This window comes from Giraffa tippelskirchi, chromosome 9 (genome assembly GCF_054371585.1).
Source record: "Giraffa tippelskirchi isolate mGirTip1 chromosome 9, T2T-mGirTip1v1.2.pri, whole genome shotgun sequence".
Taxonomy (NCBI): Eukaryota; Metazoa; Chordata; class Mammalia; order Artiodactyla; family Giraffidae; genus Giraffa; species Giraffa tippelskirchi.
The window spans coordinates 108,273,221-108,288,791 of record NC_137283.1 but is presented as its reverse complement, the minus strand read 5'-3'; the positions used below and the strand labels follow the sequence as shown (position 1 = coordinate 108,288,791).

General features: G+C 43.9%; 1 protein-coding gene across 14 annotated transcripts in view; it reads left to right on the top strand.

The window, feature by feature from the left end:
• Positions 1 to 15,571, top strand: part of ARMC2 (armadillo repeat containing 2) — a 246,475-nt gene that overhangs the window by 84,607 nt on the left and 146,297 nt on the right. For 5 of the 14 annotated variants that reach the window (XR_014064461.1, XM_081526728.1, XM_081526732.1 and 2 more), the window contains one exon: positions 10,185 to 10,240. Coding sequence is in view for 1 of the 14 variants with exons in the window: in XM_081526723.1 (XP_081382849.1) it covers positions 6,767 to 6,811; positions 10,185 to 10,240 (101 nt within the window). In the remaining 13 variants the exon portion in view is untranslated. Of the gene's footprint in view, positions 1 to 2,947; positions 3,022 to 4,024; positions 4,537 to 6,344; positions 6,518 to 6,752; positions 6,812 to 10,088; positions 10,241 to 15,571 lie in introns of all 14 variants that reach the window. The other 9 variants (XM_081526738.1, XM_081526724.1, XM_081526730.1 and 6 more) reach the window with 6 other exon arrangements.

Below are 15,571 nucleotides of genomic sequence, written 5' to 3'. Positions count from 1 at the left end.
TATGATATGAAGTTACTGTTAGTTATCTTTAAATACATATAGAAAAATGTCTGGAGGAATATACACCAAACTGTTAAACAACAGTTCTCTCTCAAATGTGAGATTCAAGATGACTTTTATTTTTTATTTAACTTATTTATTTAATCAAGTTGTTTATAATGAGCATACATTATTTTAGTAATCATTAAAACTAGATATTTCTACTTTGGAAAAATGAACCATAGCACTCTGTACATTTTTTCATCACAGTGATAACTACACCAAACCTGGCTCCTTGAAGGAAAGGGCTATGTGCACTGCCCTGTGTGACTAGGGTATGGCCTACTGGATGCCCCAAGATAGGTGCTCAACACACATTTACACAAGTGTAATTTATCACTGTTGCTTCTGAATAGCTGGACGGATGGTAGGTAATAACCTACTATTTCTGAGATGAGAAACACAAAGGAAGTATAAGCTCAGAATATGTGCATTCTGAATTTCTCATAGATGCATTAATTGGACACTGGGAATATGAATTTGGAGATCGAAGATGGGGATAAAAAACTCCTCTAAATAGAGGTGTTTAGTCGAATATGTAGGTGTAGAATGGGGACATGGGCTTTTGGGTTCATCCTGATCCCCACTTGTCCCTGCAAGACCAAGTACAAATATTTTTGCCAACAGCACTCATTCCACAATTATTTATTGAGCACCTACCACATACCAGGCACTAACAAATGGTACGGAGTGAGTAAGAAATGTTCAAATGTCTCTGCCCTCGAGTAGTTTAGGTTTTATGGTGAGAGGTAGACAGTACTAATAGTGAAAAACATAAATAAAATAGAGAGAGTATCCTATAGTATTAAAGAGAAAAAACGTGGAAGGGGAAAGGGCACACTGGGTGTTGCCATTTTTGACAGGGTAAGTCAAGGTAGGCCTTACTGAGGACATAATATTTGGGCATAAGACCTTAAGGAGGTACCTGGTAACTCTGACTCCTGGAAGCGTGATCCAGATAGAGAGAACAGAGAGGGCAGAGGCCTCAAGGTGGGAACGCGCTTGGGTGTAGAGGAGTAGCAAGGAGGATAATGAGGCAGGATGAGTAAGGGGGGCCAGTGGCAGAGTTCAGGGAGATGACGAGAGGTAGAAAGGAGGTGGTGGGCAGATCACATGAGGCCTCATCAGCAGACTATTGGAGGAACTCTGACCTTTATTCTAAGTGACATGGCAAGCTCCTGAAGTTTGATTAGAGGAGGAAATAACATAATCTGACTTGTGTTTTAAACTAACTGGTCTCGCTCCTGTATTGATAACAGATGGATAAAGGAGAAAGGAGAAGCTGGAAGAACTTCCAGGATGTTATGGCAGTAATAGGTGTTGGGCTTTTGGGCTAGAGTGGTGGCAGTGGAGGAGATGAGAAGAGGTTGGATCCTGGATGTATTTTGCAAATGCAGTCAACATAATATACTCATGGATTTGATGTGCCACGTGAGAGAACACAACAGAGGATGAGATGGTTGGGTGGCATCAGTGACTCGATGGACATGAGTTTGAGCAAGCTCTGGGAGATGGTGAAGGACAGGGAAGCCTTGCATGCTGCAGTTCATGGGGTTGCAAAGAGTCAGACACAACTGAGTGACTTAACTAACTAAATATGAGAGAAAGAGAGAAGCAAGGATAGCTCCATGGTTTGGGGCATGAACAACAGGATGGGGCTGCTGAGAGAGGAAGACTTTGGGAGAGTGGTTTTGAGTAGGAATTTAGGAGCTCAGTTTTAGATATGATAATCTTGAGATGCCTTTATATACCCAAGTGCTTAGATATCCAGTAGATGGTTGGCTATGTGATACTGGAGTTCAGGGAAGTGACCCAGGATGAATACATACATGGGTGAGTTCTCAGCAGATCAGTTGCATTTTGATTGTGAGAATGGATGAGATCACATAGGAGAAAGTGAAGGGAGAAAAGGGGACTGGAGCCTGGGCCCTGGAGCTCCTCAGACTTTACAGCAGGGGAGAAGACCAACCAGCAAAGGAGCATGAAAGAGTGGTTGGCAAAGGAGGAGGTGAAGCAGGAGTGAGCTGTGTCCCAGAGTGTTTCCAGGGATAGGAGCTGCTACAACAGGGCTAAGGGCATTGAGAACTGAGAGCCATCCATTGGATTTAGCTGGGTCAAGTCACAGGTGACCAGACAAGAATGTGGTGGTGGTGGTGGGGGTGTCGGTGACTGAAGGAGGTTCAAAAGAGAGTTCGAAGAGAGGAATCAGAAGGAATCAGAGTTTAAACAACTGATGGAGAGAATTTTGCTGCAAAGGAGAGTAGGAGGAATGGAGCTGGAGAGAAAGATGAGTCCAGAAAAGTATTTTCTTTCTTTTCTCTTTTTTAAGATGGGAGAAATGGCAGTGGTTCGTATCCCACAGCACCCAGCCCCTCACACTCATTTGATAAGCATTTGTTGAACTGAAATGAGCATATCTAAGGATAAGACATGGACAAATATGAGTCTTCCCTGCTGCTGCTGCTGCTGCTGCTAAGTCACTGAATGATGTCAAATAAGCGAAATGAGAAGAAATTCCAATGCTTCTTATAGGAGACTGAAAGTTAGCGCTTGGAGAGTGTGGTCATGGGAATTCCTTTACCATCTTCCTGTACTTAAGACACTGCTTTTTAACATAGGGTCAGGATCTGCGTTTAAGTAGAAGCTTTGGGTTGATATTTTTTAGGTGCCCAAAAATATAGACAAGAAAATAGCAGTGATCCGTATTTCCATTATGCAGAATTAAGTACTATTAACAATGTGGGGGTATTTGTTTCCAGCCTTTTCATTCAGTACTCAGTTTTTAAAGCCTACACTGTGGGATTATGTGATAAAAAATATGATGTATGTCACTGTGTGTGTGCACCATGTGAACTCACACATACATACTTGCTCAAACAGATGTGGCTTTTTGCTTGCTCTTTCCCAGAGTTTCCAAATTGGAAGGTGCTATGTTACAAACTGCTCTGGCAATAATGGAATCATGAAGCAGTGATGTCACATGTATGTATACAGAATGCATTGGCCAAATAATACATTTTTAAACATAAAAACTGTAAGTAACCTGTGCACCCAGGAAAAAATTCTAACATGACCCTTCTGGTCTACAGTCCTCCAGGTTTTCTCTCCAGACACAGCTAGCATTGCCAGTTCCTTGTGAATGCTTCCAGAAATTGTATTTGCATATGCAAATGTATATTTTCTATTTTCCTACACAGATGGTAGCATATTGTGTATATGGTTTAGTACTTAAGCACAGGGTTTTGAAAATTTTGGAAGAGCTTCTTGATAATAAGTTTTCTTTCTTTTTTTAATTTCAGTTTTGTTGAGGTATAGTTGACATACAAAAATAGTAAGCTTTCTGCATGTGCAAATTAGCAATCATGCTCTTCCCTCTTGCCTGGTCTCAGACAATTAACTTGGGAGGGGGGTCAAAAAATGTTCTACACTAGCTAGACAAGTCCCTTCAGATCACATGACCCCATGTCAGTACCATACAGTTTGTTCTCACTCTCTCTGGTTGAACTTACTTCAAAGCCCACAAGAAAACCCTTTATATTTTTGGTAACTAAACCAAAGTCCTGTAGAATACAACAAAACCAAACAGAGGGAAATTTTGATCTCAGCTTAAAATACAGCTGGGCAAGCCCACATTTAGTTGCTGGAATAACAACCAACCGGGAGGGTCCAACTAAATTTAGCTTGGACCCTCAAACACTGGTCAGCTCCAAAGTCAACATCCCCCATTCCCCACATGGAGAACTCTACCCATCTCTGAAGCTGGTAGAGAAGAAACAACCCTGCTCGTCCAAGATGCTGACTTTGCAAAGACGACCTAGTCTCGCTGGTATGATTTAATTGGCTGTAAAAGGTTTGATTTATAGCCAATCAATAGGCAAACAGTGTGATTTGTTGCTGGGGGAATACAGAGCACAGGGACCAGGGTGATGCTAAACAGTGGGAAAGGTTAATGAACACTGTGAAGTTCATTTAAAATTTTCTTTAGGAAGACAAGAAGAATAAACCAGAACTATAAGTGCATCTCATGGTCAAGGCTGGCCTGAAGGAAAACGGAAGGTGAGCAGGTCAGCTCCACCAGTCCTCCTTGGGAGGCCTCCTCCCATGCCGTCTGGACCCCAGAGGAGGACTGCCAAGGACAGAGAGCCCCACACTGGGGCTCAGTCTGGGCCTTATGATGAGGTCAGCCTCAGTTTCCTGGTTTGTTCAAGTGGCGGAGTTGGCATAGATGAACCCACCCAGGCCTGGAATTCTTGGTGATTTGGGCCTCCTGCAACTACCTGCCTAGCAGCCCAGAGCGCTCTACACCCTTTACCCTCACACTTTGGAAACCCAAGTAGAGAGGAACATGTTGGGCCCTGGTGCCTCAAGACATGTTGAAAATATAACTTGCTAAGAGCGGAGCATTAGGACCCTGAGAGAGTCCTGCATTCACCCCGATCCTGAAGACGGAAGGGCCCTGGAACCAGGGAAGGCCTGACAGCCCACAGAGAATCCCAGGTGGGCATCAGGTCTCCTCTAGGAGAGGCACATGATGTACTTTATGGAGAATAAATGAGATGAGGTTGCCAAGTGTAGCCTAGGTGGTGCCAGGGCATGACTGCAGTGAGGAGCAGGACTTCTGATGGGCTCACAGAGCTCACAAGTGCAACTTAATATCTGTCGTGGTCCTGGTGAGGCCCCTACCCACTGGATGGTGGTGAAGAGAAGCCAGGTTGAATCTAATCAGTTTAGACTTGGATGCAATGATTACTACACTCTCTTTAGGGTGACGTCTGTCTCCATGTTGCTCAATCTTTCAAGCTCCCACTCCTATCCCCGTTCTCTGCTCCTCTCTTAGAAGCTCCTCTCTTAGAAGGATGGGTGGCAGCAGAGTCCTTTTAAGATCTCATGACAGTTGGGAGTGAGATGGGCCCCTGGTCTTGTGCTGGTCCATGTGTTTGTACACCCTCTGTGACCACTAAGCTGTGGTCGGGCTGGTTTGGTGTTTTACTGGTCTCAGTTGCCTATGAATTCCTGGTGTGTTTTTTCTCAGCCTATTTGTAGACCCGTGGCCCCTCCCTGTGGATCTGCGCACCCCTTGCCACTCTCCATCATCACAGACCCCCCCTGAATCCCTGCCACCCTCTCCCCAGGGCCCTGGCCAAGCTGCCCCCCACAGCAGCAAATTGGGGCCACATTGGGGCCCTGGCAGCTCTCCTGGTTTGGAGTGGGGGGCAAAAAGGTGTTCCAGAAGCAAGCTTGACCCTCTCTCTGCCTGTGCCTTTAGCATCTTGGAGGTGGGGTACAGAGGTAGACCTCCCCCCACCCCACCCCAAGGCAGCATGCTGCCTCCTCAGGCCCTGGCACATATGGGGGAGGTCCCCACAGTGTGCACCGTGATTCCATAGTCTCACAGGCCCACCTCAGCCTCAGCTTTGTACTTAGTGGTGATGTGGCTTGGGGCCAGGGCCTTGACCGCTGCCTAACCAGGAGGAGGATACCCACCTCAGAGGATGTGCTGACAGTCGATGAGATTTTCTGTAAAGCAAACAGCTCTTTTCTGAGGGAGGATAGCTGGTGTGTAGAGGACAGAAGCGTTCTTCGCTAATGAAGCAGGACTGGTAGGATTCCTCCCTAAGAATTCTCACCCTGCCCCTGCCCCTTCCCCCTGCAGTGCTGGATCTGGGCCTGTGCCCAGTTTCTGCTTTTTCTGAGTCTGTTTATCAGTGTTTCAATGACTGAAATACCACTCTCTGATTTGACCAATAAGTCATTTTTAAAAATAGCAATTTTGGGAACTTCCCTGGTGGTCTAATTGTTAGGACTCGGTGCTTTCACTGTTGTGGCCTGGGTTCAGTTCCTGGTCAGGAGGCACAGTGGGGCCAGGAAAAAAAGGGGAATATCTAAAAAAGCTGACTCCTAGGAACAGAAAGTTTATGTTAGTTGCTCAGCCATGTCTGACTCTTTGTGACCTCATGGACTTCCAGGGTCTTCTGTCCATGGGATTCTCCTTCCCCAGGGGATTTTCCCAACCCAGGGATTGAACCTGGGTCTCCTGTATTGCAGGCGAATTCTTTACTGGCTGAGCTACCAAGGAAGCCCAGAGATTATGTTACCTCAGTTATCAAATCTCCTGGAGATGAAGTCAGTCTATATATTGATCGGTTGACATTACAATAAAAGGGGTGGTTTCCTCTCTGGGCTAGGGGGCAGCTTGCGGAGGCAGGGCTGAATGCACCCAGAAGGTTCATGTCATCTGCAAATAGGGAACTGGTTATGGTGCCTCTCTCAGGAAAATGATTAAGAATTTTGAAATCAACCTGCAGGCCAAGTGCACTTGCTTCTTCTATGGCAAAACCAAAGGGAAGAGATGAGCTGATGAGGCCCTGAGGCTGTGGTTCCTGGACCAGCACCGTCATGTGTGCTGTCACTGTGCAGTCAGCCATCAGATGACTGAGGAGGACGAAGGACCTACTGGAAACATTGATACCTGCAACAAGTGGGTGAATTTACAGAACCAAGAAGAGAAAGTTTGTGTGACCCGGCACTTCTCCCCTAGGCCGACCCCGGGCACAGCATATGCCTTCTTGGGCCCACTGAGGGTAACAGGGTGACTCCCCAAAGTCAAGATGTCTTCCAGGCCCATCTTCCATCACAGAGTCTCCACTTAACAAGCTTCTCTCTCTCTCTCTCTCTCTCTCTCTCTCTCTCTCTCTCTCTTTCCTTCTCCATAGCTCACCTCTGGTCAATGTCCAGTTCCCTGTACCTGCTTTTGGCTATAGTGAAGATTAAGGTAATCAGTCTTTTCATAGAAAATGTTACCCTGCCAATCTTTCATTTCAAGACTTCTGTCATTAACTGGAATGAAAGGCTGTCTCTCTCTTTAACAGGATTTCAGGTCTCTGTAGATAGGGGAGGAGGTGTCCATTCATTCTCAGGGCAACAGCCCTGGGCCAGTAGGTGCTCCTGGAATTGTCCCAGGCCTGGTGGTGATAGGTTGGCCTTTAGGGAACCCTGGATAGTGAGCCAGAGCCTGAGAGTCCTCTGCTTCCTCCAGCCCGGGAGGTCCAGCAGGATGGGGCCTGTCCCTGAGAGAGTCAATGAGAGGGGACCCTGGGCCTCTTTGCCAGCCTCTCATGTTCACTCCCTCCCTAAAGACAGACCCACCTCTTTCCCGTCTTCTCCCACCTGTCCATGTCTTGCCTGCTTTAACCCCTAGACTCCTGCTGCTGCTGTTGCTGCTGCTGCTGCTGCTAAGTCACTTCAGTCGTGTCTGACTCTGTGCGACCCCATGGACGGCAGCCCATCAGGCTCTTCTGTCCGTGGGATTCTCCAGGCAAGAATACTGGAGTGGGTTGCCATTTCCTTCTCCAATGCATGCATGCATGCTAAGTCGCTTCAGTCATGTCCGACTCTGTGTGACCCTATGGACAGCAGCCCACCAGCCTCCTCTGTTCACGAGATTCTCCAGGCAAGAATACTGGAGTGGGTTGCCATGTCCTTCTTCGACCCGAGACTCCTAGACACATACATTCTCATATAAGTGACAGCATTTTCGGTCATATTTAATGATTTCTTGCTACTAACCTTCCTGGCCTTATTTTGTATACCTTACCTCCCCTTCTCCCCCGATTTCATTTTTCCCTCTACTAATAAAATGTCTGCCAAGGAAATGCCATTGGAATCATCCTTTTTGTTAATAGAGATATTATTTTCTAGAAAGGCCACAAGGTATTTTGGGGACATAAAATGCCACATCAATAATATGACTAGAGCAGAAGGGTTGACTTGAGAATAAGAACCCCAAAGAGAAATTAGAAACATATTGTTTCCCTAGCTTCAGGGGCTGGAGCAGTGAAGGAAGCAATTTAATTAGAGGGCCATTCCTGATGGGGAATTGGGTCGTGTCAGGAAAATTGCAAGTTAGGGGAAAATTTTGGTAAAATCAAAGGAAGTTTGCTGTGTAACAGTACTATTACAGTGTCTGCACTCTTCTTGGAGGTGAACCCAGGCAGCTGAAATGAGAGCAGACAGGTTAAAATGTCAGGATGTTGAGCTACAGGGAACTGCCCTCCCATACGTGTTGTCTGACTTCTGGTTACTTCTCTCCATGATTCAAGTTATGAAGGTAATTTGTCGAATCCAAACAAGGCCATGGTAGGTCAAGAACAGGCTGGCTTGTTTTCAGTTTGCTGGAGTTTGAGTTGGGACTTATGCTTTTCATTCTACTTCTTTTTTTAAAAAGTTTTATGTTTTTGTCCTAAGTCACCACAAAATCTAATCTGGAGATATGTGGTATCTAAATAAAAAATGAGATTAAAATGTCCTTGCTCTCAGATTCTCCAGTTGCAAATTCTTTAGTGCCCACATCCCATCCCCCTTACTGCAAAATTGAGGACAAAAGCCTTGAGCCTGAGTTCCAGGATCCATATGGTGGGCCTCAATGAGCCACACTGGTTCTTGCTCACCGTTCCATGAGCAAGAACCCCCTTCATCTTCCATGAAGCCAGCGCCCACCTTGCTGGCCAAACCAGACCCTCTTCTGCATTCACAATGCATGTTCTTCATCATGGCACTGCTCTCACTTTGTCTAGCAATATATGGATTTACTTATCTTTCTATTTCCCCACACATACTATCTCCCAGCCCTCATGTCATAGAGTCTCAGAGGGCAAGAACTGGGGTTATTTATCTCTGCAATCCCTTGGTTTAGTCACCAAGTTGTGTTGGACCCTTTGTGACCCCATGGACTGTAGCCCACTTGGCTCCTCTGTCCATGGGATTTCCTAGGCAAGAACACTGGAGTGGGTTGCTATTTCCTTCACCAGAGGCAATCCCCTGGGTGCTGAGAATAGTATCTTGAAGGTAGTTAAGATGATAGATATATGTTGGTTAGTGGTGGGCCAGAAATATTTTATTAAGGACATTATGAAGATAGTTGTACCTAAAAACCAATCATGAGAGTTATCTGTGCTAATTGTTTGAGCCAGAGACAGTAGGAATTCCACAGCTTACCAGGTAAGCCCACTTTTAAACTGAATCACTTTCAGAACAAAGCTTTCATTGTTTTGGCAAACTGAAGGACAATGCTTCTGCAAATTTTAAATTTTTTCCCTAATTTCAACTTCCATTAAGTTAGAGAAAACCTAGTTGACCCTTTATAAGCTTGGAGAGAGATATTAAGTAAGACTTTCTTTTTTTTTTAAGAAAGGCTAGTAAGCAATTGGGTCTCAATAGGAAGGAATCAAAAAGAAGAAAAAGACTTGGCTTTGAGATGAGCACATGCAAAAACTGTTTTCCTACTTAAAAGCAAGACTCATGCCTTGCTCAATAACTCATTTGACAAAGGACACAGAACAGCTCTAGTCCTTCTTGCCAAGTAATGATGCGCACTCTGGCTATTAAAAGACAATCTAAAGAGGCCTTATTTATTTATTTCCCCCACCTTACTCCCCAAAGGAATAGAGTCAACTTTATACAAATGCACAATATATCAAACTAAGAACAAACAGAGAGAGGGCAAAAGGAAAATAAAAGTGGAATAGTAAGATAGATAAGGATAAATTTAGTATGCAGAAATACATGTCAGAAATTCTTGAACTTTTGAGTTTGGACTGAGTTTCCTGGGGACCCAGGCAAAGAAGAGAACATAATTGACTGGTTTCACAGTGTGTTTAAAATCAAAGCCTGCTTCCTTAGTGTCTGCATACCAGATACTGCACCCCACCTCTCTATGGCTTTCTTCACTGGGGTTAGTCATTCTGGCGTCCACCATGGTGTGCCACGTGGGTTTGAAACCATAGGATAGAAAGGAGCCCTCAGTTTAGCCTGTGTATCAACTGTCTGTAAGCACAATGCCCATTCGTTTCAAGAGTCCACCCAGTGAGGATGAGAAAGATAAATCAGAGGGAGACGAGCTCATTCTCTGTGCTGGCATCGCATGCAAGGTTTTCAGTGGTGATCAGACTTATGAGGGTTGTCTCCAAAAAGACCCTAGAAAAGTTCAAAGAGGCAAAAGAGTCTTTAGCATCTTCTTGACAATTAACATCTTTCCTCTTTCTGCCCTCCAGAAACCATGATATTCTCTGCTGCCAAAGGCCCTGCTTTCCCTAGAGTCCCCTGCCAAGTGCCCTGGCTTCACAACTGCCTCTCTTTCTTTTCCAAAGGGAAAAAAGAAGGATGACACACTTCTCTCTCAGATAGCCACTAGGAGGAAAGTCACGTAAGTAAAATAATTAATACATTGATGTGTATGACAGATATATACACCACCCAGGAATAGATTGTATTTTTTTAAGAGTGACTTTTTAACCCACTTAAAACTCTAATTAACTGACTGCTGCTGCTGCTGCTGCTAAGTCGCTTCAGTTGTGTCCGACTCTGTGCGACCCCATAGACAGCAGCCCACCAGGCTCCCCTGTCCACGGGATTCTCCAGGCAAGAATACTGGAGTGGGTTGCCATTGCCTTCTCCAGTGCATGAAAGGGAAAAATGAAAGTGAAGTCGCTCAGAGGGTTGATTAACAGATTGTGTGTGCAAAGCAGAGCTAGAGCTTTTGAAACAACGACACCTTCTTTATATATCTTGCATGCCTTTAGTGACCATTTCATCATCCATCAAAAGCAAAGGAGTTAGCAACTGAGCTCCAACTTCTAAAAACTGACTACTGTTGCCCTAATGATACGTGACCCATGTTGGAGTCACTTAAGCAGTTACCTCACTACGATTGTCTTAATTGATAAAGGGGAATAACAATAGAAGTTACTTCAGGGAATTTGGACAGGAACATAATAGGAGCACTTTTTCTTCCCTCTTTTCCTATTAGTCACCCTCCCTCCCTCATCCCTTTGTCAAATGTAAACCTGAAAAACAACTGGTTTCATGCTTGAAATTAAGTCCTCAAAAGCACTTTTCTTCCCACCCTGCCTGAAGTTGCTCTGTTTCTGGACAGTATACAGAGTCTGCTCATTAACACTCTACTGCCCCACTTCCATGTAAATCTCTCTGATTGGTATTGTCCCGTAATCAAGGCTATAAGCCTGGTGGTTAGCTAGTTGTGCCAAGGGGCTACCTGTGGAGGACTCATTGCTAACCCTCAAGAGGTAGATGGGCATGGCCCACCTGCCCTGGACTGTTTTGTCCTACATAAGTTGTCAGTGAGGGCAGAACTGTCAACAGCAATCGTCAAGGGACAACACCTTGTGGATGGAGATACGTGTCTGTGTGTGTGTGTGGGGTGTATGTGTATGTGTGCATGCTAAGTCACTTCAGTTGTGTTCCACTCTTTGCAACCCTATAGACTGAAGCCCGCCAGGCTCCTCTGTCTATGGGATTTTTCAGGCAATAATACTGGAGTGGGTTGCTATGCCCTCCTCCGGGGTATCTTCCCAACCCAGGGATCGAACCTGTATCTCTTACAACTCCTGCGTTGGCAGGTGGGTTTTTTACAACTAGCACCACCTGAGAAGCCCATGTGTGTGTACAGATATGTGTGTGTGTGTGTGTGTGTGTGTGTGTGTGTGTGTGTGTGTGTATTCATTCTGTGTACTATGTATAGCTAGGTTTGTTATGAGCATCTGGGTTAATTTTGAGTTTCTCAAGAAATAATTCCCAATATTTTTAATTTATTTTAAAATAATAGCTAATAGTAACAGAATATTTTGACTGGACAAATATTCCCAAATAATAACTATGATATTTGGGAAAATTTTTAATAAAAACGACTATTAGAAAACACCAAAGAATAACCAAAAGCTGAGAGAAACTAGACAAGAATCTACCCTGGTAAGATTTGCTATTTGCAGCAGCTTTTTGCTTTTGATGACTTCCCAACCTCTGGACAGCTTAGAGGCAGCAAAAATCCACAGTCTTGCTGGGTTGAAGCATCATATGCAGAGTTTGGTATAGGATGCCATCGTATATCCATCAGAATGGCTAAAATTTAAAAGATTTATAAAGCTAAATGTTAATGAGAATATGGAGTAACTGGAATTCTCATATGTTGTTGTATGTAGTTGGATATATGTGGGAGTTTAAAATGGTACAACCATTTTGAAAAATGGCTTGACAGTATTATACAATTAATATCGAGCTATACTTGGACTTAGCAATTTCATTCCTAGGTATTTATCTAAGAGAAATGAAAACACACACACACAAACAAAACAGTTGTTCGAGACTGTTCATGGCAGCTTTTTTTTTTTTTTTTTTACAATAGCCAAAAGCTGGCTTTCCAGGTGGTGCTAGTGGTAAAGAACCTGCTTGCCAATGCAGAAGATGCAAGAGATGTGGGTTTGATCCCTGGGTTGGGAAGATCACCTGGAGTAGGAAATGGCAACCCACTCCAGTATTCTTGCCTGGAGAATCCCATGGCCGGAGGAGCCTGGGGGGCTACTGTCCATAGGGGCAAAGGATTGGACACAACTGAAGTGAAGCAAGCAAGCAGAAGATGGAGGCAACTCACTGTCCATCACCCAGATAGTAAGATACCAACAATGGTTCTTCCACTGTAAGAGCCAGTGTTCTCACAATGGGATACTATGAACAAGAAGGAATTGCTCAGCAAAATGGATCAGTCTTACAAATAGTATACTGAATAATAGAAGGCAGATCCAAAGGAGTATCATTTCATTTATGTGAAATTCTAGAGCAGGCAAAAATAATCACAAGTTAAAAAATCCAAACAGTGGCTTGTCTCCGAATGCGGGATGAGTAAGAGGAGACACAAGGGAACTTTCTGAGGAAATGAAAATGTTCTGCATTGTGATGGGGTGTAGATTATGTGCGAGTATTCATTTGCCACAACTGTACAGTGAAAAAATGTAAAAGAATGAATGATAATACCTGTAATTAAGTATGTATGTGGGGAGTGGAGAAACAGATGAAACAAAGATGGCAGAATATTAACAGCTGTTTAAGCTGGAGGTTGGGTACATGGGGGCTCATTTTCTGTTCACTTTGTATACGTTGGAGATTTTACAAAATAGAAGTTTAAAAATATAATAGTCAGTATACAATTCCTTTTGACTACAGCAAGACCCACTGAACATTATCTAGTATTTTTAATTAGCTGGAGGTTAAAGTGAGAAGTTAAGTGGCTTTGCTCATGAATGTGTTTCTCTTTATTTCTTGGATCATTTTCATTTGTTTCAGTGTTCAAAAATAGAAGAGAGGTCATCACTGTAGTGCAGTCTCAGTATTAAACTTTATTACTAACATTTCCTCAGAGAGCAGACTAAAGAAGGCTAATTTTATCAGAAAATTAACAACTGCTCATGTTAGCAAGTTGTATAAGAATATATTTGATAAACTCCAGCATTAAGTTGGCTAACGTGTTTTTTTTTAATTCTGCTAAATTATACACTTAAAAACGGTTAGCATACTATGTGTTTTTACCACAATTTAAAAATTTTATGTAAGCAAAAATGTTCCAAATGAAGAGATAAAATGGTTTTCTTTTTCCTCCACATACTCAATATTTATTTCTCTTGCCCTTGGATGTCACATGGTACTCATTACAGTTCCGGGAAGTGAAATACTTTTAAAAATATTTCAAATAATTTTCCTCAAGTTCCCAACAAGCAAAGATCCAGGATACCAATATTCCCTGAAATTTATAAACAGAAATGCTTAATGAACCATTTCTTCATGTGTAAACTTCGTGATGAGTTTAATTTTAGCAGCTTGTTTATATCAGCCTTTTTATTTCATAATTTAAACCCCCAGTTTGGGGGTGGAGGGCCAGAAGAAGAAGAAATAGGATGGCTTTCATGTATAAAGAACATCTCAGTATAAATTCACTGAAGCAATCCTTAGAGTAAAAGATGGCATTGTAGAACTGACTGTTCATAACGTTTTAATTTGGAAGTTCTTCAAGAGTATAAGCTTTCACACTGGAATGTCTCTGGCTGGGCAACTCGGGTAGTTTTGAAATCTCTGTTTCCTGGGAACTCTGTGGTTTCAGAAACAGGACAGATATTCCTCCAGGGCAGTTTAGGGCAACCAGGCAGCGGGAAGGACTCAATAGTCCTGGCCAGATAGTAAGGCTGGAGGGAGAGTTTTCTGGAATGAATGAATGCCTACTGTTTTCCGTCATTGAGTCATTTGGTTGGAAAGGTCAAGTCTAGAGAGAAAGAGTCTGATTGCCTGAGGTGAGGCCATGAGCCTGCCACTGGCTGTTGGGGGTGGAGGATGGAAGTGGGGGTGGTGACAGGAAGTTTCTACCAGGAAGAACCTTCAGGAACTCCTTCAGCCTTCTCAGTGGCAGGACAGGGTATCTCCAGTTACTCAACGTACTGGAGGAAATGAAATTCACAAGAGGCAAGAGGGTGTTGTTGCAGTAAGGGGACAGATGGGTCCACTTCTGAGAAGGGGAGGCTGCTCAGAAGGGACTTTTCTAACATGGCCACACATTCCCTGTCCACTTCATCTACGCTGATACATTGTCAGGCTCCTCCAGTCGAAGAAGACGGCCATGTATTATGGTCCTGATCATTCTCAGTCATCCTTGCAGCAGTGGACAGAGTGGGTTGCTCAGGATACTTTGGGCTGCATGGAGAGCATCACCTGGCTCACACAATACAGGAAAGATTATTTCACACAGCAAGTCATCCTGAGATAGGATGGGTTGGTCGAGTCAGAGGCTAAGCAATATTATCAAGGACCCAGATGAATTCTATCTTTCTGCTTTGTCATTTTAAGAGTGTCAGTCACTGTACGGTGGCAGCAGCTCCAGTGTTCAGATCCCTACATACCACCATCCAGAGACAGAAAAAGGACTCATTGTGTCCCTGTGTCTCTCTTTAAGAGCTAAGAAACCTTTCTCAGAAGGCCCTCAGCAGATGTCCTTTTGTGCCTCGTTGGTCAGAATTGGGTCATGTGCCTTTTGGGCCCAATTACCATGAAGGAAAATGGCATTGCCACAACTGACTTAATGGAGATATGAGGCCAGCCTTCCCCAAACTTTGTGGCCACAAAGAGTAAAATCGACAACGGAACAAAGTTGGGTGAAATTTTGTGAACATTTTTTACATTGGTGGCTCCTTATATTTGAGAAATTCCACACATTATGAGTCCCAAATGGAAACAGAACTCTCCTTCCCAATTGGCAGGAAAGCTTGGGTGCAGGTATGTTACCTGGACTCCACCAACCAGATACACCTGCACGAGACTTGAATTTAGAACTGAGCAAAGGTAGGAATTAGGGGCCAGGCAGTTTCTTTTTTCCAGTGAAGATGGGGGAACATTTCGGGTAGACAATGCAGTTTTAAGAAACAGCTGAGTGGTAACATATCACGCATCGCATCCATGTTATGGGGGCAGTGGCCACAGATGTACATTGGAGCAGTTTGGTAATATAATTTGGGTATTGTTCCAGGTTATATAGTCTTCAAGCCTGGTTTTCCAGCCCTCCTGGGGGTCCTGTGAGCTCCCTGAGTCCGTAAATAAACTCCTTTCTAGCTTAAACTAGCTTGAGATGGTGCTGTTGTTCATTACCAGGAACTCGGCAAGGAAGAAGTAAAGAATGGCTGTTGGGTACACAAAACCATGTCTA